A 20,478-nucleotide genomic window follows, 5' to 3' on the forward strand; every position below is an offset into this window, starting at 1 on the left:
ACCCAACGTAGCAAATAAAAAATATTCCAGAGCAAAACTAACCTCACGTGGAAGGAAAAAAGTTGAGCTAGCAGAGGATGGTTTCGATCCATCGACCTCTGGGTTATGGGCCCAGCACGCTCCCGCTGCGCCACTCTGCTGCCGGGTATGGTTCTCTGCCGAGAACTTTATCCCCGTGGCGCGAGCGCTTCATTCATGGGCTCCGCGCCCCCTCCAGCGGCCGCCCGGCGCGCGCCGCCATTGGCCGCGTCCCGCTCTGATTGACGCGCAGCTTCACCAATGGTTGCTGGAGAAGCGCCCGCCAGGGGCAGGATGAGGGAGAGCGGCGGCCAATGAGCGGGCGGGTTGCTGCGGGGTCTGCGAGCGGCGTTTCATTGTCGGGAACGGCGGCGGCGACGGCGACATGAGGTGGGAACCGGGGGATACCGGGATTAGGGGATACCGGGATAGGGGAGGAAAGTAGGGAAGTGGAGGGAGAAGCGGGACTGTGGGGATCACGGGGACCGGGGGGGAACGGGCACCGGGAGCGACCGGGACTGGGGGGGGCCGCGGGACCGGGAGAGACCGGGAGCGGGGTGGGGAACGGGGCGAACCAAGGGGAACCGGGGATGGGGGAGACGAGCACCGAGACCGTGGGTGGGGGGACCGGGGAAGGACCGGGGAGCACCGGGAAGGGACCGGGGGAGGCGGGCGCGGAGCACCGGGAAGGCACCACGGAGCACCGGGGGAGGGACCGGGGAGCACCGGGGAGGGACCGGGGGAGGGAGCACCGGGAGGGGCAGGACCAAGGGGAAGCGGGGATGGGGAGACCAGCACCGAAACCGGGGGTGGAGGGACCCTTAAAGGGACCGGGGAGCACCGGGAGGGGACTGGGAACGGACCGGGGAGCACCGGGAAAGGACCGGGGAGCACCGGGAAAGGACCGGGACAGGTGAAGCGGTCCCGGTGCTCGGATCCCCCCGGTCAGCGCCGCTCCCGTTCTCTCCCCGCAGGGGCGATCGAGGCCGCGGCCGCGGCGGCCGCTTCGGTTCCAGGCGAGTCCCGGGACGGCTCCGGTGCCGCGGGAGGACCGGGCCGGTCCCAGAGGGGCGGGAGGGGGGTCCCGGAGCTCCGGGAGTGATTTTGGGGTTTTTTTGTGCCCTGTAGGTTCCGGCCCTTTGTGCCCCACATCCCCTTCGATTTCTATGTCGTGAGTAACCCCCGGGATTTACCGGGATTTTTTCAGGAATTTTCCGGGATTTTTCCAGGAATTTTCCGGGATTTTTCCAGGATTTTTCCGGGATTTTAACGGGAATTTTCTGGGATTTTACCAGGAATTTTCTGGGAATTTTCCGGGATTTACTGGGAATTTTCTGGGATTTTTCCAGGATTTTCCGAGGTTTACCGGGAATTTTCTGGGATTTTTCCACGGTTAACGATCCCCCCCAAGCCCGGATTTGTGGGGTTTGGGTTGAACTGAATAAATTCCCTAAAAATGCTGTGGTTTGGTTAAAAAAACAACCCCACATTTAGGGGGTTTTTATATTGTTGGAAATGGGAAAATGGGAGGAAGAATGACAGAGATCACTCCAGGATTGGGGATTGTGACAGGTAAATTTTGGGATTGTGACAGGCAAAGTTTGGGATTGTAACAGGTAAGTTTGGGTTGGTAAGAGGTAAAATTTGGGATTGTAAGAGGTAAAATTTGGGATTGTAAGAGGTAAAATTTGGGATTGTCACAGGTAATTTTGGTATTGTAAGAGGTAAATTTTGGGATTGTGACAGGTAACTTTTGGGATTTTAACAGGTAAATTTTGGGATTGTGACAGGTAACTTTTGGTATTTTAACAGGTAAATTTGGGGATTATAAAAGGTAAAATTTGGGATTGTAAGAGGTAAATTTTGGGGTTGTGACAGGTAAATTTTGGGATTGTCAGAGGTAAATTTTGGGATTGTCAGAGGTAAATTTTGGGATTGTAAGAGGTAAATTTTGGGGTTGTGACAGGTAAAATTTGGGATTATAAGAGGTAAAATTTGGGATTGTAAGAGGTAAATTTTGGGGTTGTGACAGGTAAATTTTGGGATTGTCAGAGGTAAATTTTGGGATTGTAAGAGGTAAAATTTGGGATTGTCAGAGGTAAATTTTGGGATTTTAACAAGTACATTTATTCCCTGAGTTTCTGCCCTCTGGACCCCAAGGCCTGCAGCCAAGGGGGATTTAACGAGTTAATTGAATAAATCCTTTAATAAACCTAATAAATTCTTTATTAAACATAACAAACCCCTCTGAGAGCAGCTCCTGGGGCTGGCAGGGTGGATTCCAGGTGGGAATTGTGTCCTGTTGCAGTGTGAGATGGCTTTTCCCCGTGTCAAGCCCGCTGCAGATGAGACAGCCTTCAGCGAGGCGCTGCTCAAGAGGAACCAGGACCTGGCCCCCACCGCTGCCGAGCAGGTGCCCTGCCCAAAACTCCCCCAAATCCTCAAGATTTGGGGCTGGGGGAAATCCAAACTTCTTCAGGAATAGCCTGAAAATGAATTAGTTCTCTGGAACTTTTTGGGGGGAGATTAGTGGGGAATGATATGGATTTTTTTTTTTGCTCTGTAAATGGGGGTTATTCCTGGATAATTTTCCTTTCCAGGCTTCCATCCTGTCCCTGGTGACCAAGATCAACAACGTCATCGACAATTTAATTGTGGCACCAGGAACGTTTGAGGTGGTGAGTGCAGAGATGGGGAACACAGCTCCAGGGTGGTGGGACTGGAAAATGCTCCTGGCCCAGGGTGGGTTAAGGCTCCATGCTGAGTCCCCAAATGTGGATTGTGGGTTGAATTCCTGGGATTTTGGGTTGGTTTTCCACCAGCAAATCGAGGTTTGCCAAATGGGCTCCTACAAGAAGCCAGGGTGGGTTAAGACTCGGTGCTGAGCCCCTAAACACAGAATGTGGGCTGAATTCCTGGGATTTTGGGGTTTTCTGCCAGCAAATCGAGGAGGTTCAGCACGTGGGCTCCTACAGGGTGGGTAAGGCTCAATGCTGAGCCCTCAAATGCAGGAAATGGGTTGAATTCCTGGGATTTTGGGGTTTTCTGCCAGCAAATCAAGGAGGTTCTTCAGGTGGGCTCCTCCAAGAACCCAGAGTGGGTGAAGGCTCAATGCTGAGCCCCAAATGTGGCTTTTGGGTTGAATTCCTGGGATTTTGGGCTGTTTTTCCACCAGCAAAATTGTGGAGGTTCCCCAGGTGGACTCAGGCTCAATGCTGAGCCCCCAGATGCAGGATATGGGTTGAATTCCTGGGATTTTGGGTTTTTCTGGTGGTTTGCCAGGTGGGCTCCTACAGGGTGGACTCAGGCTCAATGCTGAGCCCCTAAACACAGAATATGGGTTGAATTCCTGGGTTTTTGGGGTTTTCTGCCAGCAAATCGAGGAGGTTCTTCAGGTGGGCTCCTCCAAGAACCCAGAGTGGGTGAAGGCTCAATGCTGAGCCCCAAATGTGGCTTTTGGGTTGAATTCCTGGGATTTTGGGGCTGTTTTTCCGCCAGCAAATTGTGGAGGTTCACCAGGCTCAATGCTGAGCCCTCAAATGCAGGATATGGGTCGAATTCCTGAGATTTTGGGTTTTTCTGGTGGTTCACCAGGTGAGCTCCTACAGGGTGGGTTAAGGCTCAATGCTGAGCCCTCAAATGCAGGAAATGGGTTGAATTCCTGGGATTTTGGGTTTTTCCATCAGCAAATCGAGGAGGTTCACCAGGTGGGCTCCTACAGGGTGGGTAAGGCTCAATGCTGAGCCCCTAAACACAGAATATGGGTTGAATTCTTGGGATTTTGGGGTTTTCTGCCAGCAAATCGAGGAGGTTCTTCAGGTGGGCTCCTCCAAGAACCCAGAGTGGGTGAAGGCTCAATGCTGAGCCCCAAATGTGGCTTTTGGGTTGAATTCCTGGGATTTTGGGGCTGTTTTTCCACCAGCAAAATTGTGGAGGTTCCCCAGGTGGACTCAGGCTCAATGCTGAGCCCCCAGATGCAGGATATGGGTTGAATTCCTGGGATTTTGGGTTTTTCTGGTGGTTTGCCAGGTGGGCTCCTACAGGGTGGACTCAGGCTCAATGCTGAGCCCCTAAACACAGAATATGGGTTGAATTCCTGGGTTTTTGGGGTTTTCTGCCAGCAAATCGAGGAGGTTCTTCAGGTGGGCTCCTCCAAGAACCCAGAGTGGGTTAAGGCTCAATGCTGAGCCCCAAATGTGGCTTTTGGGTTGAATTCCTGGGATTTGGGGCTGTTTTTCCGCCAGCAAATTGTGGAGGTTCACCAGGCTCAATGCTGAGCCCCCAGATGCAGGATATGGGTTGAATTCCTGGGATTTTGGGTTTTTCTGGTGGTTTGCCAGGTGGGCTCCTACAGGGTGGGCTCAGCTCAATGCTGAGCCCTCAAATGCAGGATATGGGTTGAATTTTTGGGATTTTGGGTTTTTCTGGTGCTTTGCCAGGTGGGCTCCTACAGGGTGGGTGAAGGCTCAATGCTGAGCCCTCAAATGCAGGATATGGGTTGAATTTTTGGGATTTTGGGTTTTTCCACCAGCAAATCGAGGAGGTTCTTCAGGTGGGCTCCTACAGGGTGGGTAAGGCTCAATGCTGAGCCCTTAAACACAGAATATGGGTTGAATTTTTGGGATTTTGGGTTTTTCCACCAGCAAATCGAGGAGGTTCGCCAGGTGGGCTCCTACAAGAAGGGCACGATGACGACGGGGCACAACGTGGCAGACCTGGTGGTGATCCTGAAGATCCTGCCCACCTGTGAGTGCCACCTGGGTGGGGTCACACAAACCTTCAGTGCCAGGCCTTCCTCCAACCCTTCTCCTCCTCCTTTTCCTCTCCTCTTTCCCAGTGGAAGCTGTGGCAGCCTTGGGGAACAAGGTGGTGGAGAGCCTGAGAGCGCAGGACCCCAGCGAAGGTGAGCCCGTGTCACCCTGATTTTTAAAGATTTTTTAAACATTTTTTAAAGATTTTTTAACATTTTTTTAGATTTTCTAAGCCTTCTGACGTTTACATTATTTTAGCAAATTTTCTCACATGTTTTCTGTGAATAACTCCTTGTTTTGCATTCTTTTATGGAGGAGGGGAAATTTGATGGGCTCTTGGTTGGTGCAGTGGGATTGGAGAGGTGGCACTGTCACCCCTGCAATGCACTGTCACTCTTGGAAAACTGGAAATATTTTGGGATTTTAACAGGTAAATTTTGGGATTATAAGAGGTAAATTTTGGGATTGTATGAGGTAAATTTTGGGATTGTCACAGATAAAGTTTGGGATTGTCAAAGGTAAATTTTGGGATTGTAACAGATAAATTTGGGATTGTAAGAGGTAAAATTTGGGATTGTCACAGGTAATTTTGGTATTGTAAGAGGTAAATTTTGGGATTGTGACAGGTAACTTTTGGGATTTTAACAGGTAAAATTTGGGATTGTAACGGATAAATTTGGGATTCTGACAGATAAAGTTTGGTGTTGTCAAAGGTAAATTGGAATTGTAAGAGGTAAAAATTGGGATTGAAAGGGGTAAAATTTGGGATTGTCGCAGGTAATTTTGGTATTTTAACAGGTAAAATTTGGGATTGTAAGAGGTAAAATTTGGGATTGTCACAGGTAATTTTGGGATTGTAAGAGATAAAATTTGGGATTGAAAGGGGTAAAATTCAGGATTCTGACAGATAAAGTTTGGGATTGTCAAAGGTAAATGATGGGATTGTAACAGGTAAAATTTGGGATTGTCACAGGTAAATTTTGGGATTTTAACAGGTAAAATTTGGGATTGTGACAGGTAAATTTTGGCATAGTAAATTTTGGCGTCAGAGTTTATTTTGTGGAGTCAGAAATTAAATTTTCCCTTTTTCCTTCCCCTTCAGAGCAGCGGCGCGCGCGCTTGTGCTGTTCCACATCCTGCAGTGACCCAGCTGCACCCTGGCTGTGATCCATGGCCATTCCTGGTCCCTCCAGCCACAATTCCTGCTCTTTCCCCACAGTCCTGACCATGCTGACCAACGAGACCGGCTTTGAGATCAGCTCAGCCGACGCCACGGTGAAGATCCTGATCACCACGGTGCCGCCCAACCTGCGCAAGCTGGACCCGGAGCTGCACCGTGAGTGCCCAGCCCCGCTGCCTGCCCGGAGCGCCCACGGTGCCCTGGGGTGGCTGGGGAAAACTGGGAATTTCTGCTCCTTGCAGTGGACATCAAGGTGCTGCAGAGCGCCCTGGCCGCCATCCGGCACGCGCGGTGGTTCGAGGAGAACGCCTCGCAGTCCACGTGAGTGTGGGGCTGGGGACAGGCCCTCAATTGGGGCTGGATCCTCAGTGTGGGGCTGGAGACAGGTCCTCAATTGGGGCTGGATCCTCAGTGTGGGGCTGGGGACAGGCCCTCAGTGTGGGGCTGGATCCTCAGTGTGGGGCTGGGGACAGGCCCTCAGTGTGGGGCTGGATCCTCAGTGTGGGGCACAGGGACAGGTCCCCAGTGTGGGGCTGGATCCTCAGTGTGGGGCACAGGGACAGGTCCCCAGTGTGGGGCTGGGGACAGGCCCTCAATTGGGGCTGGATCCTCAGTGTGGGTCCGGATCCTCAGTGTGGGTCCGGATCCTCAGTGTGGGGCTGGATCCTCAGTGTGGGGCTGGGGACAGGTCCTCAATTGGGGCTGGATCCTCAATGTGGGGCTGGGGACAGGCCCTCAGTGTGGGGCTGGATCCTCAGTGTGGGGCTGGGGACAGGCCCTCAGTGTGGGGCTGGATCCTCAGTGTGGGGCACAGGGACAGGTCCTCAGTGTGGGGCTGGAGACAGGTCCTCAGTCTGGGGCTGGATTCTCAGTCTGGGGCTGGGGACAGGTCCTCAATGTGGGGCTGGATCCTCAGTGTGGGTCCAGATCCTCAGTCTGGAGCTGGATCGTCAATGTGGGGCTGGATCCTCAGTGTGGGGCTGGATCCTCAATGTGGGGCTGGATCCTCAATGTGGGGCTGGGGACAGGCCCTCAGTGTGGGGCTGGATCCTCAGTGTGGGGCTGGATCCTCAGTCTGGGTCCAGATCCTCGGTGTGGGGCTGGATCCTCACTGTGGGGCTGGATCCTCAATGTGGGGCTGAATCCTCAATGTGGGTCCAGATCCTCAGTCTAGGTCTGAATCCTTAATCTGAGTCTAAATCTTCCTTCTGGGTCCAGATCCTCAGTCCAGATCCTCAGTCTGGGTCCAGATCCTTAGTGTGGGTCTGAATCCTCCTTCTGGGTCCAGATCCTCCTTCTGGACCCAAATTGTCCATTTGAGTTCAGATCCTCCTTCTGAGTCCAGATCCTCCTTCTGGATCCTAGTCCTGGTTCTAGATTCTGATCCTGGTTCTGGATCCTAGTCCTGGTTCTGGATCCTAGTCCTGGTTCTGGATCCTAGTCCTGGTTCTGGACCCAGATCCCCATTCCCAAGAACACAGAGCACGGGCCTGCTGTGGGCCTGAGCCTCCTCCTGCCTCTGCTCCAGGGTGAAGGTTCTGATCCGGCTGCTCAAGGATTTGAGGATTCGCTTCCCCGGCTTCGAGCCGCTCACGCCCTGGATCCTGGACCTGCTGGTGGGGTCACCGACGTGGTCATGATCCTGATCCTGATCCTGATCCTGGGGAGCTGGGATTGGTGTCCCAGGCTGGGATTCTCCTAATTGCTGCTCCTCTCCTCTGCAGGGCCACTACGCCGTGATGAACAATCCCACCCGGCAGCCCCTGGCCCTCAACATCGCCTACAGGTCTGCGGTGTTTCCTTTCCAGAAATTCCCCTTGTGGGATAAAACCATTTTTCCTGATGGTTTTCCTGATAAAAACCATTGGAATCTCACGGGGTGACTGGGAGATAAATCCACTCCTCCAGCTGGGATTTCCTGGTGGGGTTTTCCCTTTGTGGTTCCATTTTCCTCACAAAACCTCTGGAATTTCACGGGCTGACTGGGAGATAAATCCAGCTCCTCCAGCTGGGATTTCCTGGTGGTGTTTTCCTCATAAAACCATCGGAATTTCAAGGGCTGACTGGGAGATAAACCCAACTCCTCCAACTGGGATTTCCCGGTGGGGTTTTCCCTTTGAGGTTCCATTTTCCTGATAAAACCACTGGAATCTCACTGGCTGACTGGGAGCTGGGATTTCCTGGTGGGGTTTTCCCTTTGAGGTTCCATTTATTTTCCTAATAAAAACCACCGGAGTCTCACGAGCTGACCGGGAGACAAATCCAGCTCTGGTGTTTTCCCTTCCTGGTTCCATTTTTCTGACAAAACCATTGGAATCTCACGGCTTGACCGGGAGATAAATCCAGCTCTCCTCCAGCAGGGATTTCCTGGTGCTGTTTTCCCTTTGAGGTTCCATTTATTTTCCTGACAAAACCATTGGAATCTCACAGGCTGACTGGGAGATAAATCCAGCTCCTCCAGCAGGGATTTCCTGGTGGGGTTTTCCCTTTGAGGTTCCATTTATTTTCCTGACAAAACCATTGGAATCTCACGGCTTGACCGGGAGATAAATCCAGCTCCTCCTGGATTTATCTCCAACTCTCCTGGATTTATCCTCCAGCAGGGATTTCCTGGTGCTGTTTTTTTGCTGAAAGGGTCCATTTTTAACCCAGATTTTCCCCGCTGCAGGCGCTGCCTCCAGATCCTGGCGGCCGGGCTCTTCCTGCCCGGCTCCGTGGGCATCACGGATCCGTGCGAGAGCGGCAACTTCCGCGTGCACACGGTGATGACGCTGGAGCAGCAGGTGAGCAGGGGTCCCCAGAAGGACAGGGGGGCTCTTTTGGGGGTCCCCTGTCCCCACACTGAGCCCTCCCCGTCGGCAGGACATGGTGTGCTACACCGCCCAGACCCTCGTGCGCATCCTGTCCCACGGAGGATACCGGAAAATCCTGGGGCAGGAGGGGGACGCCAGCTGTGAGTGGGGTTTGGGGGGTGTCAGGGTGGGGACGGGGCCGGTGTCACTTTGAGAAGTCCCCAGTGTCACCTCCTGGGGCAGACCTGGCCTCTGAGATGTCCACGTGGGACGGGGTGATCGTGACGCCGTCAGAAAAAGCGTACGAGAAACCCCCGGAGAAGAAGGAAGGGGAGGAAGAGGAGGAGAACCAGGAGGAGCCGGCGGCGGGGGAGGAAGAGGAGAGCATGGAGACACAGGAGTGACACCTGTGCCACCTGCAGCAGGTGAGGGGACACCAGCCCGGGGGTCCCTGTGCCCTGTCCCTGTTTTGTACGTTGCACATTAAAGTGTCCCCCCTTTCCAGCGTGTCCTGCTTGTTCACATCCGTGTGGGACAGGTGGGACTGGGGCACGTGGAGCAGCAGGAGAAGGATCCAGAACTTGAAGGAACCACCTGGGGCTGCCCAGACCCCACTTGGGGCAGCCCAAACCCCACCTGAGCCTCCCAAGTTCCACCTGGGGGTGTCCAAATCCCACTTGGGGCAGCCCAGACCCCACCTGAGCCTCCCAAATCCAACCTGGAGCAGCCCAAACCCCACCTGTGCCTCCCAAATTCCACCTGGGGGTGCCCAGACCCCACCTGTGCCCCCCAAATTCCACCTGGGGGTGTCCAAATCCATTCTGGAGCTGCCCAGACCCCACTTGGGGCAGCCCAAACCCCACCTGAGCCTCCCAAATCCAACCTGGAGCAGCCCAAACCCCACCTGAGCCTCCCAAATCCAACCTGGGGGTGCCCAGACCCCACCTGTGCCCCCCAAATTCCACCTGGGGGTGTCCAAATCCAACCTGGAGGTGCCCAGCCCCCCCTGGCAGCACCTCTGTTGTCCCCAAGGCCCCTCAGGGACGTGGGAACATCATCACAAACTCTCAGTCACTTTTATTCCAGCGCCCACAAATCCGGGATTCTGGCTCGGAGTGTCCCAAGTCCCTCAGCTGCAGGTGATGGGGGGAGATCCCCTCAATTCCTGAGCTGGGATCAACAGCAATTCCTGCTGCATCCCCTGGCTGGTCACCTGCTCTCCTGGATGGTCATTTGGTCACTTGGTCACTTGCCCTGGTAGCCCCCAGCCTCCAGCATGGCTCTCCTCCTCACCGTCTCCTTGGCCACGCTGTGGTTCAGCCTCCTCAGCCGCTCCTGGATATGACAAAAATCACAAAAAATCACAAAAATCACCTGTCAGCACCTGAGGGGGGCTCTGGGACCCCCCATTTCCCTGCTCCCCCCTCACCTGGGCGTTCTGCAGGATGTTGTTGACCAGCACCACGCGGCGCCGGGCGTTCAGCAGCTTCTTCACGTAGGGGTCGAGGTCCAGAGCCACTTTCTGGTCCTCGTTGATGCGGCAGAGCTCTGGGGAGAGGTTTGGGTGAGCCCCCTGTCCCCCCTCAGGTTGATGGGGGGGACGGGGGTGACCCCCCCAGGGTTTGGCTCACCTGTGGCCAGGCTGTCGATGTGCTCCCGCAGCTCCACCTGGCTCTCCCTGGGGAAGGGGATGGGGAAAATCGGGATTTACACCCCAAATCCATCTCTATTCCCTCCCCAAAAACGGGAGCTGCGTGCCCAGCACCCCCCAGGCACCAAGCCCAAAAATTGCCCACCTCATGTACCCCTAAAGCCCCAAAATTCACCTTCACACACCCCCAAAGCCCTTCAGACCCACAGAACAGCCCTCATGCACCCCCAAAGCCCTTCAGCCCCAAAACTCACCCTCACTTACCCCTACATCCCCAAAATTCACCCTCAAGTATCCTCAAAGCCCTTCAGCTCCAGAACTCACCCTCACGTACCCCAAAAGCCCTTTAGCCCCAGAACTCATCCTCATGTACTCCCAAAATCCCTTCAGCCCCAAAACTCACCCTCACGTACCCCTGCATCCCCAAAATTCGCCCTCACGTACCCCCAAATCCCTTCAGCCCCACAGAACAGCCCTCCCCGGCTCCACCGACTCTACCTGCCCCTCAGCCCTGCAGCCCGGCCCTCCCCGCTACCGGCCCGTCCCTGCCCCGCTGCCGGCCGCTCTCGGTGCCCGGACCTGACGCTGTGGACGTGGCGGTCGAGCTGTCGCACGGCGGGGCGCAGGAACTGCAGCAGCCCCTCGGCAAAGAGCTCCCGAGCCCCGGGGCCGCTCCCCGCCGCCATCTTAACCCGCGGGGGCTGCCGGGAAACCGAGTCCGCGATGAGGGGGAGCGGCCGCTTCCGGTGCGCGCCGCGGGGCCTGCCGGGAAACAGAGTCCGCGATGAGGGGGAGAGGCCGCTTCCGGTGTGCGCCGCAGGAGCTGCCGGGAAACCGAGTCCGCGGGGAGATAGAGAGCAGCCGCTTCCGGTGCGCGCAGCGAGGGCTGCTGGGAAATGTAGTCCCAAGGGCACTGCTGAGCGTCCAAAGGCGCTCCCACGGCCAGGCCACAGATTCCAAACCCATCCATTAAATAACGGTTAAAACAACACGCTGTTGGTCCTTTCGCCTCGTTTTAAAAATTTTTTTTGGTTTATTTTCATACAAAAGTTAAAGCAGGAGGTGGAAATCAGCACCGAGGGCTGCACTACACCCAGGCCACAAACACCAACCCCATCCATTAAATAACTGTTAAACCAACGCACTTTTTGTAATCTCGCTTCATTTTTTTGCCATTTCGCTTCATTTTTTTGCCTTTTTTCCCCCTTTTTTTTTGGCCGTTCCTTGCAGGATTCAGGCGTGGGCGTCGGGCAGGGCGTGCAGGACGTGGTCCAGCAGCTGCAGGGCGCGGTGCAGGTGCACCTCGATCCAGCAGGGCGTGCAGGTGATGCTGGCCCGGGGGTAGTCGGGCCCCCAGCCCTTAACGAAGCTCAGCCTAACGAGGCACAGGCGCCGCAGGTCATCCACGCCGAGCCCCGCGGCCACCGACAGCCCTGGGGAGGGGACATGGTCAGCACGGGGGGTGGCACAGCCCTGGGGGTCAGCACGGAGCTCCTGCCCCTGCTGTGGTCACTCACAGATGGTGGGGGGGGTCATCATGGGGGTCCCAGCCTGTCCTGGGGTCACTCAGGGGTGATGGGACAGCCCCGGGGGGGGTCACACAGGGACTGAGCAGTGCTGTGGTCACTCATGGGGGTCACACACGGACTGACCATCGCTGTGGTCACTCAGCACAGGGACTGACCATCGCTGTGGTCACTCAGCACACGGACTGACCATCGCTGCGGTCACTCATGGGGGTCACACACGGACTGACCATCGCTGTGGTCACTCATGGGGGTCACACACGGACTGACCATCGCTGTGGTCACTCAGCACAGGGACTGACCATTGCTGTGGTCACTCAGCACAGGGACTGAGCATCGCTGTGGTCACTCAGCACATGGACTGACCATCGCTGCGGTCACTCATGGGGGTCACACACGGACTGACCATCGCTGTGGTCACTCATGGGGGTCACACACGGACTGACCATCGCTGCGGTCACTCAGGGGGGTCACACACGGACTGACCATCGCTGTGGTCACTCATGGGGGTCACACACGGACTGACCATCGCTGTGGTCACTCAGCACAGGGACTGACCATTGCTGTGGTCACTCAGCACAGGGACTGACCATCGCTGTGGTCACTCAGCACACGGACTGACCATTGCTGCGGTCACTCAGGGGGGTCACACACGGACTGACCATTGCTGCGGTCACTCAGCACACGGACTGACCATCGCTGTGGTCACTCAGGGGGGTCACACACGGACTGACCATCGCTGTGGTCACTCATGGGGGTCACACACGGACTGACCATCGCTGCGGTCACTCACCGATGGCCGGGGCGATGCCCCCCACAGAGGCAGCCCCGGGGATGCTCCCGGCCACCGCGGCCGCCTGGGCAGTGGCCGCAGCCTGGGCAGTGGCCGCCTGCTGCTGCATCTGCCGGTGGCACTGGCGCAGGTCAAACACCTGTGGGGACACCGGGGGGGGCACACACACGGTTTATCAAAAATCCTTTCCTTAAGAGTTTTTTCTTAAGATTTCTTAAGGTTTTTTTTTTCTCCTGAGAAGCTGAGAAACCTCAAAAAGAAAATATAAATGATAATTATCTACTGCTGTGAAATGCAACAAGTAGATCTGTGATTGGTCTGATGTAATTATTTCTAATTAATAACCAACCACAATCCAGCTGTCTGGACTGTCTCAGTCCTTTATCATCATTCCTTTTCTATCCTTAACTAACCTTCTAATAAAATCCTTTCTTCTAGTATTTTGATAGTATTTTAATATTATATATATATATATAAATAATTTGTATATTTATCAAATATATATTTATTTATAAATAAATATATATTTGATATAATATATAAATAAATATAGAAATATATTATATATTATATATAATGAAATATGTATTTATAAATAAGTATATATTTGATATAATATATAAATTTATAATATATATAATGTCTATAATATATAATATATATTATAAAATTTATCAAATATATATATTTATTTATAAAACATATTTTAGAAGGTTGGATTTATAAATAAATAAATAAAATAAAAAGAAATAATAAATTTTAAAAATTAAATAAATAAATATAAAAATATAAAAAATAAAATAAATAAATAAAAATAAAAATTAAAAAATAATTTCTTTATAAATCAAACCTTCTAAAACATAAAATCACCACTCTCATCTCTTCCCTCATCCTCAAACCCCTACAAACACCACACAGGGGGACCCCTGAGCAGGGCACCTTTGGGGTTGGGGGCGTCCCTCCGTCCCTGGGGTCCTTCCACTGCCCAGAAGCCCCCAAAAATCCGGGCACAGCCCCGCCCCAGCCCCCCGGGGACCCCGACCTTGATGTGTGCTCCGGGGTACACCTTGTGCACGGCGTCCCCGGGGGCTCTGCCCGCCTCCCTGTCCAGGTAGAAGCTCTGCACGAACACGGCGTGGTCGCTGCGGCAGCGCATCCACACATCGCCCTCTCCTCGGCGCTCCAGCTGCACGCCCTTCCCGATGTGCAGCCTGGCCAGAGCCTCAGCATGGACCCCTCGGGACCCCCCGGGACCCCCGAGCCCCCCCAGGACCCCCGAGCCCCCCTCAGGACCCCCCAGAACCTGTTCCAATCCCCTGTTCCCCTGCCCAGCCCTCTCCTCAGCGCTCCAGCTGCACGCCCTTCCCGATGTGCAGCCTGGCCAGAGCCTCAGCATGGACCCCCTCAGGACCCCTCGGGACCCCCCAGGACCCCCGAGCCCCCCCTGTTTCACCCCCCCAGCCCCCCGTTTTGCCCTGATTATCCCATGATTTTTCCTCACGTTCCTATGACACCGATTTCCCCCTCTCTCCTGATTTTTCCCCTTTTCCTCCTTCTGCCCTACCTATCCCCCATTTCCCCCATTTCCCCCTTTTCCCATTTATCCTCCAACCCCCCCCCACCCCGATTATCCCCCTTTTGCCCCCCATCCTTCACCCCCACAGCCCCTGTGAGCCCCTGCCCCATTCCCAGGCCTGATTCCCCTCATTACTCCCCAACCTCTCCAATGCCCCCCGTGCCCTCTGTGCCCCCTTAACCTTCTGGTGCCTCCCCATGCCCCCTGTGCCCCCTATGCCCCTCTCACCCCCCCTGTCCCCTGACCCACCATGTCCCCATGTCCCCCGTGCTCCCCGTGCCCCCCACGCCCCCCTGACCCCTCTCACCCCCTGTGCCCTCCATGCCTCCCATCTCCCCCATGCCCCCCTCACCGCCCAATGCCCCCAATGCCCTCCGTTCCCCCCCCTCATCCCCCATGCCCCCCATGTTCCCCATTCCCCCCATTCCCCCTGTGCCCACCACGCCCTCCCTCCCCTCATCCCCCCCATTGCCCCTGGTGCCCCCCATTGCCCCCCATGCCCCCCATGCCCCCCGTGCCCCCCGACCCACCGTGCCCTCTCGCTGGCAGCGCAGCGCTGCACGTTCGAGAGCTGCCCCAGGCAGAACCGGGCGCCCCCCGAGGGGTCCACGTATCCATCCACGACCACCGAGGGGCAGCTCGAGGGCACCTTGAAGATCTCCCCCACCTGCACGTCCTGCTCGAAGTAGGCGATGGAGCACCAGAACTCCGGGCCTGGAACGGGGGAAAATTGGGATTTTTAAGGGGGGGGGGGGTCACGGCACCCATGGGTGCTAAGGAGGGTGGGGGGCACTCACCAGGGTGGGTGGACACGGGGGGTTGGAGCATGGGGGGCCCTGGGTGGAGTAGAGAGGGGGTCAGCACCTTGAAGACCCCTCCCAAGCCCTCCCCCAGTGCCCCCCAGACCTACAGCAGTGGTTGGGCTGGTGCTGGGGGTGGCCAAGGCTGCCGGGGTGTTGTGGCAGGGGGGGCTGCGGCCCCCCCAAGCTCGGGGTGTAGATGGCGGCAGGGCTCCAGCTCAGCGGTGAACCTGCAGGGGGACACGGGGGGACATAGGGAGGGTCCCCCCAGAGGGGGTTTGGGGCAGTGGGGTACCCCCATACTCACCGTGCTGGGGTGGTTTGGGGTACCCGTTCTGTGCTGGGGGGCCCTCGGGGTGGCCCAGGGGGTCCTGGGGGGTCGCTGTGGGGGAAGATGTTGATTTTATGTTTTAGAAGGTTTGATTTTTTATTTATATAAATATAAATATAAATATAAATATAAATATAAATTTATATATATTTATATATTTATATATTTTTATATATTTATATATATTTATATTGATATATATTTATATATTTTATACATTTTTATATATTATATATATTTATATATTTTAATATATTTTAGATATATTTTCATCTATTTATATATTTTATATATTTATCTATTTTTATATATTTATATATATTTGTATCTATATATATTTGTATATGGTGGAGTGAGGGGCTCAGGGCGATACCCCAAACCCTCTCAGGGTGGGGGTTAAGGCGGGGGGGTCTCACCTTGGGGCGCCATGGGGAGCGCAGGGTAGGTCCGGGGGGGCACTCGGGGGGGCTCAGGGGGCAGCGCTCGGTGGGGCCGGGCGGGGGTCTCGACCCCCAGGTCCCGAGGGGGGGCCGGCAGCTCCATCTGCACACAGTCATGGACAAACTCCTCCTTCACCGGGCGCGGGGGGGGGCACTGGGGAGGCCGGGGGACACACACCGGAGACCATGGGGGGGCACGGGGACCCGCGGCGGGGGCCTGGGCTGGCTCCGGGGGCGCCCCGGGCCGGGGTCTCACCTGTGCTCGGGATGCTCAGACCTGCGGGAGAGGTGGGGAGGGGGGGTTAGGGGTGCTGGTGACCCCCCCCCCTTGGTGACCCCCCCATTTCGGGGGTCCCGCTCACCGCTGCCGGGGGTCCCCACGCGCTCGTAGTGGTAGGGGTTGACACAGACGCTGTCGCACTTGAGGTCGAAGGCGAATTGGCAGAAGCGGGCGGGTTTCAGCTCGTTCTTGTGCAGGTCGGGCCAGCGCCAGAGCCGCGCGTAGATGACGTGCGGGAAACCCTTCCTGCCGGCCACCTGCGGGAGGGGGACACAACCGGGGACGGAGGGGCTGGGACCCCTCCCGGGGTGACAACAGCGGGATGGGTGACAGCACTGGGATCCCCTCAGGGTGACAACAGCGGGATCCTCGTCAGGGTGACAATACCGGGATCCCCTCAGGGTGACAATACCGGGATCCCCTCAGGGTGACAATACTGGGATCCCCCCCGGGGTGACAACACCGGGACCCCCAAGCCCCCACAGTGGGATCCCCCCAAACCTCCACACCGGGACCCCCCAAACCCCCACACTGGGATCCCCCTGAGCCTCCACACCGGGATCCACCCACACCGGGGTGCCCCCAATCCCCCACACCAGGATCCCCCCAATCCCCCACACCAGAACCCCCCAATCCCCCACACCGGGACCCCCAAGCCCCCACACCGGAACCCCCCAAGCCCCCGCACCAGGATCCCCCCACACCGGGACCCCCCAAGCCCCCACACTGGGAACCCCCAGCCCCCACACCGGGGTGCCCCCAATCCCCCACACCGGGACCCCCCGAAGCCCCCACAATGGGATCTCCCTCAATCCCCCACACCGGGATCCCCTCCAGGCCCCCCAGCACGGGGCTGGCGCCAGGCCGGGGGTCCCCCCGCGGTTCCAGACATAACAAACGCCCCCTCCCCGCTCCCCCCGGCTGCGGCAGACTCTGACTCACCGGGCAGGGCAGGGCAGGGCAGGGCAGGGCGGTGCGGGGCAGCCGCGGAGGGGAGGGGGCTGCGGGCAGGGGATGCAGCCCAGCCGCTCCCGCGGGACCCCGGGCACCCCAACACGCAGGACCCCCTAATCTGGGGTGGGTTTACCCCTGTCCCCCCCATCCCGGTGTCCCGGGGTACCTGGAGCCGCCCGTCCAGGGTTCGCTGCACGGTGACACACTGGCCGGGCTGGGCCCCTCCGGAGGTGACAGCGGCCACCAGCGCGTCCAGCTCGTCCCTCTTCTCCTTCAGCTTCCTCAGCAGGCTCTGGATGGCGCGGCGGGCGAAGGCCTCGCTGTCCCCTCCCTGCCGGTGGCACAGCAGGCTGTGCACGATGCCGGGGCCGCTGTCGCCGCCCAGGGACATGGCGTGTCCCCGCGGGTCACCCTGCTGCAGGGGACACCGAGCCGCTGGCACCAGGGAAGGTGGCACCCTCCAGGTGACAAAGCCACGTCACCCAAAGCCTGGTTGATGGCACGACCTGAGTGCCAGTTTGTCCCCAGCGGGTCACCTTGCTGCAGGGGACACCGAGCCGCTGGCACTCTCCAGGTGACAAAGCCATGTCACCCAAAGCCTGCGTTCTGCGCTCCCTGAGTGCCAGAGTTGGTCCCCAGCTTGGGGTGAGGTGAGCGAGCACAGTTTACAGGGGCACCCGGGGTGGATGATGGTGGCATCAGGCTCGGGGGCAGCGCTGTCCCCAGCCTGGCACGGAGCAGGGCTGTGGCCGTGCCCGGTGCCACGGGGATGGAGCCGCTCCCGCAGCCGCCGCCGAGCCCAGACTAAACAGAGCCCAGCCTGGCGCCGCTCCTTAACCCCTCTCATTCTCTCCCTGCCGGCTTCTCCCTTTCCTGCCAGACCCTGCTCACGCCAGAGCTTTGGAAAATCCTCGGGATGGCGGCAGACACAACAAACGCTGCTCTCTGCTCCTTATCTGCGACTGCGAGGGAGCCTGAGTGTCCTGCCAGCACTCCCCGCGTGTCCCCAGGCTCCTCCAAGATGGGGACACGTCCAGGGATGCTGAGGGACCCCATGGGGCTCCCTGTGGTGGGGGTGAGACCCTGAGCCCCCCGCCGGGCTCTGGGGTTCATCCCGGGCACCTCATCCCTGCTCCCTGCCCATGCTCTGCCTCATGTTTTGGGGCTAAAAGCAGTGGGAGAGGGGACCTGGGGTCCCGCTCCCCCTCCCAGCATCCCAAGGCTGCTCCAGGGAAGGTTGGAAGGGTCGGAGCCGTTCCCGTCCCTCCGCAGAGCTCAGCCCGCTCGGGTTTGGGGGAAAAGGCTCATTGGGGCCAGACCCGGCCCCGTCCTCACCCCGCATCGCCCTGCACGGAGAACCCCGGGCTGATCCCAGTGCCAAAACTCGTCCTAGGGATGTTCCTGGGACACCACGGGCCACGGGACAGCGCAGGGGTTCTGAGGGGCGACACGCTTCAAGGAGGGGGTGACAGGCTTCGAGGAGGGGGTGACAGGCTTCGAGGAGGAGGGGACACAGCGGGGACCCCCAGGGGTGGCTCGGGCTCCACTCACCTGCACCGGCCCCGGCTGCCGTCACTCGCGGCCCGGCTCCCGCAGCATCTCCTCCGGCTCACGGCGGGGCTGCCGTGTGTGCAGAGCCCTGCCCTCCCGTCAGCCCCTGCCCTCCCCTCAGCCCCTGCTCTCCCCTCAGCCCCTGCTCTGCCCTGAGCCCCCTGTGCTGCCCTGAGCCCCTCACCTTCCCCTCAGCCCCCTGCCCTTATCTCCCCCACCCTCAGCCCTTTCCCTCAGTCCTCTGCCCTTCCCCTCAACCCCTGCCTTTCCCTGAGCCCTCTGCCCTTCCCTGAGCCCCCTCCTTCTCCTGTCAGCCCTTTCTCTCAGCCTCCCTCGCTTTTTCTGAGCCCTCTCCTCCTCCTCTCAACCTTCTCCTCCCGCTCCCAGCTTTCTCCTCCTCCTCCTCCTCTCCCTCTCCCCGGTCCCGTTCCCGCTCCCTCGGCCCTTTCCCAACTCCGGCCCTACAATAACAAAAGGAGCGGCCGGAGCGCGTGAGGCGCCGCCGCGCCTCAGCCAATGGCAGCGCCCGTGACAGCCGGGCCTCGCCCCGCCAGCCAATCGCGGCCGCGCTTTCACGGCGCCAGCCCCCAGACGGGCCCCGCCCCCGGCGCCGCCGGGCCCGGCTCCCACCGGGAGCGCCGCGGCTCCGGCCCCGGTTACACCGCGGGAACGCCGCGGGTCCGGCCCCGCTTATACCGCGGGAGCGCCGCGGGTCCGGCCCCGGTTACACCGCGGGAACGCCGCGGGTCCGGCTCCGGTTATCCCCCGGTTATCCAGCGGGTCTGGCCCCGGTTATCCCCCGGTTATCCAGCGGGTCTGGCCCCGGTCCCACCGGGAACGCTGCGGGTCCGGCCCCGGTTATACAGCGGGTCCATCCCCGGTTATCCCGCGGGTCCCGGCCCCGGTTATACCGCGGGAGCGCCGCGGGTCCGGCCCCCGTTATACCGCGGGAACGCCGCGGGTCCGGCCCCCGTTATCCCCCGGGTCCGGCTCCGGTTATCCCGGTTATTCCGCGGGTCCTGGCCCTGGTTATCCCCCGGTTATCCCGCGGGTCCGGCCCCGGTTATCCCGCGAGAACGCAGCGGGTCCGGCCCCGGTTATACCCCGGTTATCCCGCGGGTCCCAGCGCTGGTTATTGCCCGGTTATCCCGCGGGTCCGGCCCCGGTTATTGCCCGGTTATCCCGCGGGAACGCCGCACCGGGAGGGCAGCAGGAGCCGGTGGATTCCCGGTGCCCTCCCCTTCCTTCTGCCCTGCGGAGTAAATTCAGGAAAATCCCATTTCCAGAGAAAACCCCACACGGAAGCCTGGGAATTCTCTCTCCTTTAGGTAACCAGAAATGCAAAATTCCAAGGGAACAGGAAAGCTTAAAGCATGGGTGATAAAAGTACAGAGTCTTTAGTTATGAAAATTCATCTTTTTTTTAAAAAAAAAGATGAATTTTGGAGCCTGTTCTGGAAAAGAGGCATTTCCACTTCACTGTCCTGGCTGAATTTTCTGTCCCTGCCTCTCATTTCTTTAAACAAACACTTGAACCACACAGAAACGCGGCGCCAAAAGAACTCAAACTCAAACCCCCCAAAATCCACTAAAACAGGGAAGTTTTCCACCTGCCCCAACCCCACAGGGATTTTTGGTGCAGAACAAAAAGGATCTGGGAGGAGAAAACCAGCCAAAGTCAGGTTCTTCCTGCTGGAAAGGCTGATTTGGCTTTGGGGGGGTTAAACTGAACTGCAGCCATCCCAAAATGTACAAGGGCTGATCCCAAAAATCCAACAAACCCATGCCAAAACCCAAGAAACTCGTCCCAAAACTCAACCAAACCCATCCCAAAAC

General features: G+C 57.5%; 3 protein-coding genes and 1 non-coding gene across 4 annotated transcripts; 1 reads left to right on the plus strand and 3 right to left on the minus strand.

Moving 5' to 3' along the window:
- Positions 1-68: 68 nt before the first annotated feature.
- TRNAM-CAU (transfer RNA methionine (anticodon CAU)) lies at positions 69-140 on the minus strand. The gene has a single exon. It is a non-coding gene; the product is annotated as a tRNA-Met (tRNA).
- Positions 141-307: 167 nt separating this feature from the next.
- ILF2 (interleukin enhancer binding factor 2) lies at positions 308-9,243 on the plus strand. The gene is made up of 14 exons (XM_071417520.1): positions 308-408; positions 993-1,034; positions 1,147-1,189; positions 2,327-2,431; positions 2,619-2,696; positions 4,662-4,764; positions 4,856-4,921; positions 5,989-6,105; positions 6,192-6,270; positions 7,478-7,565; positions 7,674-7,735; positions 8,618-8,732; positions 8,812-8,902; positions 8,985-9,243. The coding sequence occupies exons 1-14, from the start codon at positions 404-406 to the stop codon at positions 9,143-9,145; spliced, it is 1,155 nt and encodes a 384-aa protein (XP_071273621.1). The 5' UTR covers positions 308-403; the 3' UTR covers positions 9,146-9,243.
- Positions 9,244-9,798: 555 nt separating this feature from the next.
- Positions 9,799-11,129, minus strand: SNAPIN (SNAP associated protein). The gene is made up of 4 exons (XM_071417550.1): positions 10,972-11,129; positions 10,373-10,419; positions 10,171-10,289; positions 9,799-10,076 (listed from the first exon to the last, which is right to left on the minus strand). Exons 1-4 carry the CDS (start codon positions 11,076-11,078, stop codon positions 9,987-9,989), a joined length of 363 nt encoding a protein of 120 aa, XP_071273651.1. The 5' UTR covers positions 11,079-11,129; the 3' UTR covers positions 9,799-9,986.
- Positions 11,130-11,388: 259 nt separating this feature from the next.
- Positions 11,389-18,777, minus strand: LOC139585109 (mothers against decapentaplegic homolog 4-like). Its single transcript, XM_071417565.1, is given in 12 exon segments — positions 11,389-11,825; positions 12,712-12,850; positions 13,754-13,922; positions 14,818-15,001; positions 15,085-15,123; positions 15,198-15,317; positions 15,395-15,469; positions 15,835-15,974; positions 15,976-16,135; positions 16,221-16,395; positions 17,259-17,507; positions 18,644-18,777. Coding segments are annotated over 11 exon segments (1,626 nt in total). The 5' UTR covers positions 17,484-17,507; positions 18,644-18,777; the 3' UTR covers positions 11,389-11,625.
- Positions 18,778-20,478: the final 1,701 nt, after the last annotated feature.

The sequence above is a fragment of the Agelaius tricolor genome, unplaced genomic scaffold (assembly GCF_023055355.1).
Source record: "Agelaius tricolor isolate 1412-34295 unplaced genomic scaffold, bAgeTri1.0.p SCAF_69, whole genome shotgun sequence".
Classification (NCBI taxonomy): domain Eukaryota; kingdom Metazoa; phylum Chordata; class Aves; order Passeriformes; family Icteridae; genus Agelaius; species Agelaius tricolor.

Coding starts and splice junctions, on each gene's coding strand:
- ILF2 (XM_071417520.1), top strand. Junction 7,566..7,673: donor CCTGGATCCTGGACCTGCTG/GTGGGGTCACCG, acceptor TCTCCTCTGCAG/GGCCACTACGCCGTGATGAA. Junction 8,733..8,811: donor TGATGACGCTGGAGCAGCAG/GTGAGCAGGGGT, acceptor CCCCGTCGGCAG/GACATGGTGTGCTACACCGC.
- SNAPIN (XM_071417550.1), bottom strand. CDS start 11,078: ATGGCGGCGGGGAGCGGCCCCGGGGCTCGGGAGCTCTTTGCCGAGGGG. Junction 10,290..10,372: donor CATCGACAGCCTGGCCACAG/GTGAGCCAAACC, acceptor ACCTCTCCCCAG/AGCTCTGCCGCATCAACGAG. Junction 10,077..10,170: donor ACATCCTGCAGAACGCCCAG/GTGAGGGGGGAG, acceptor TGTCATATCCAG/GAGCGGCTGAGGAGGCTGAA.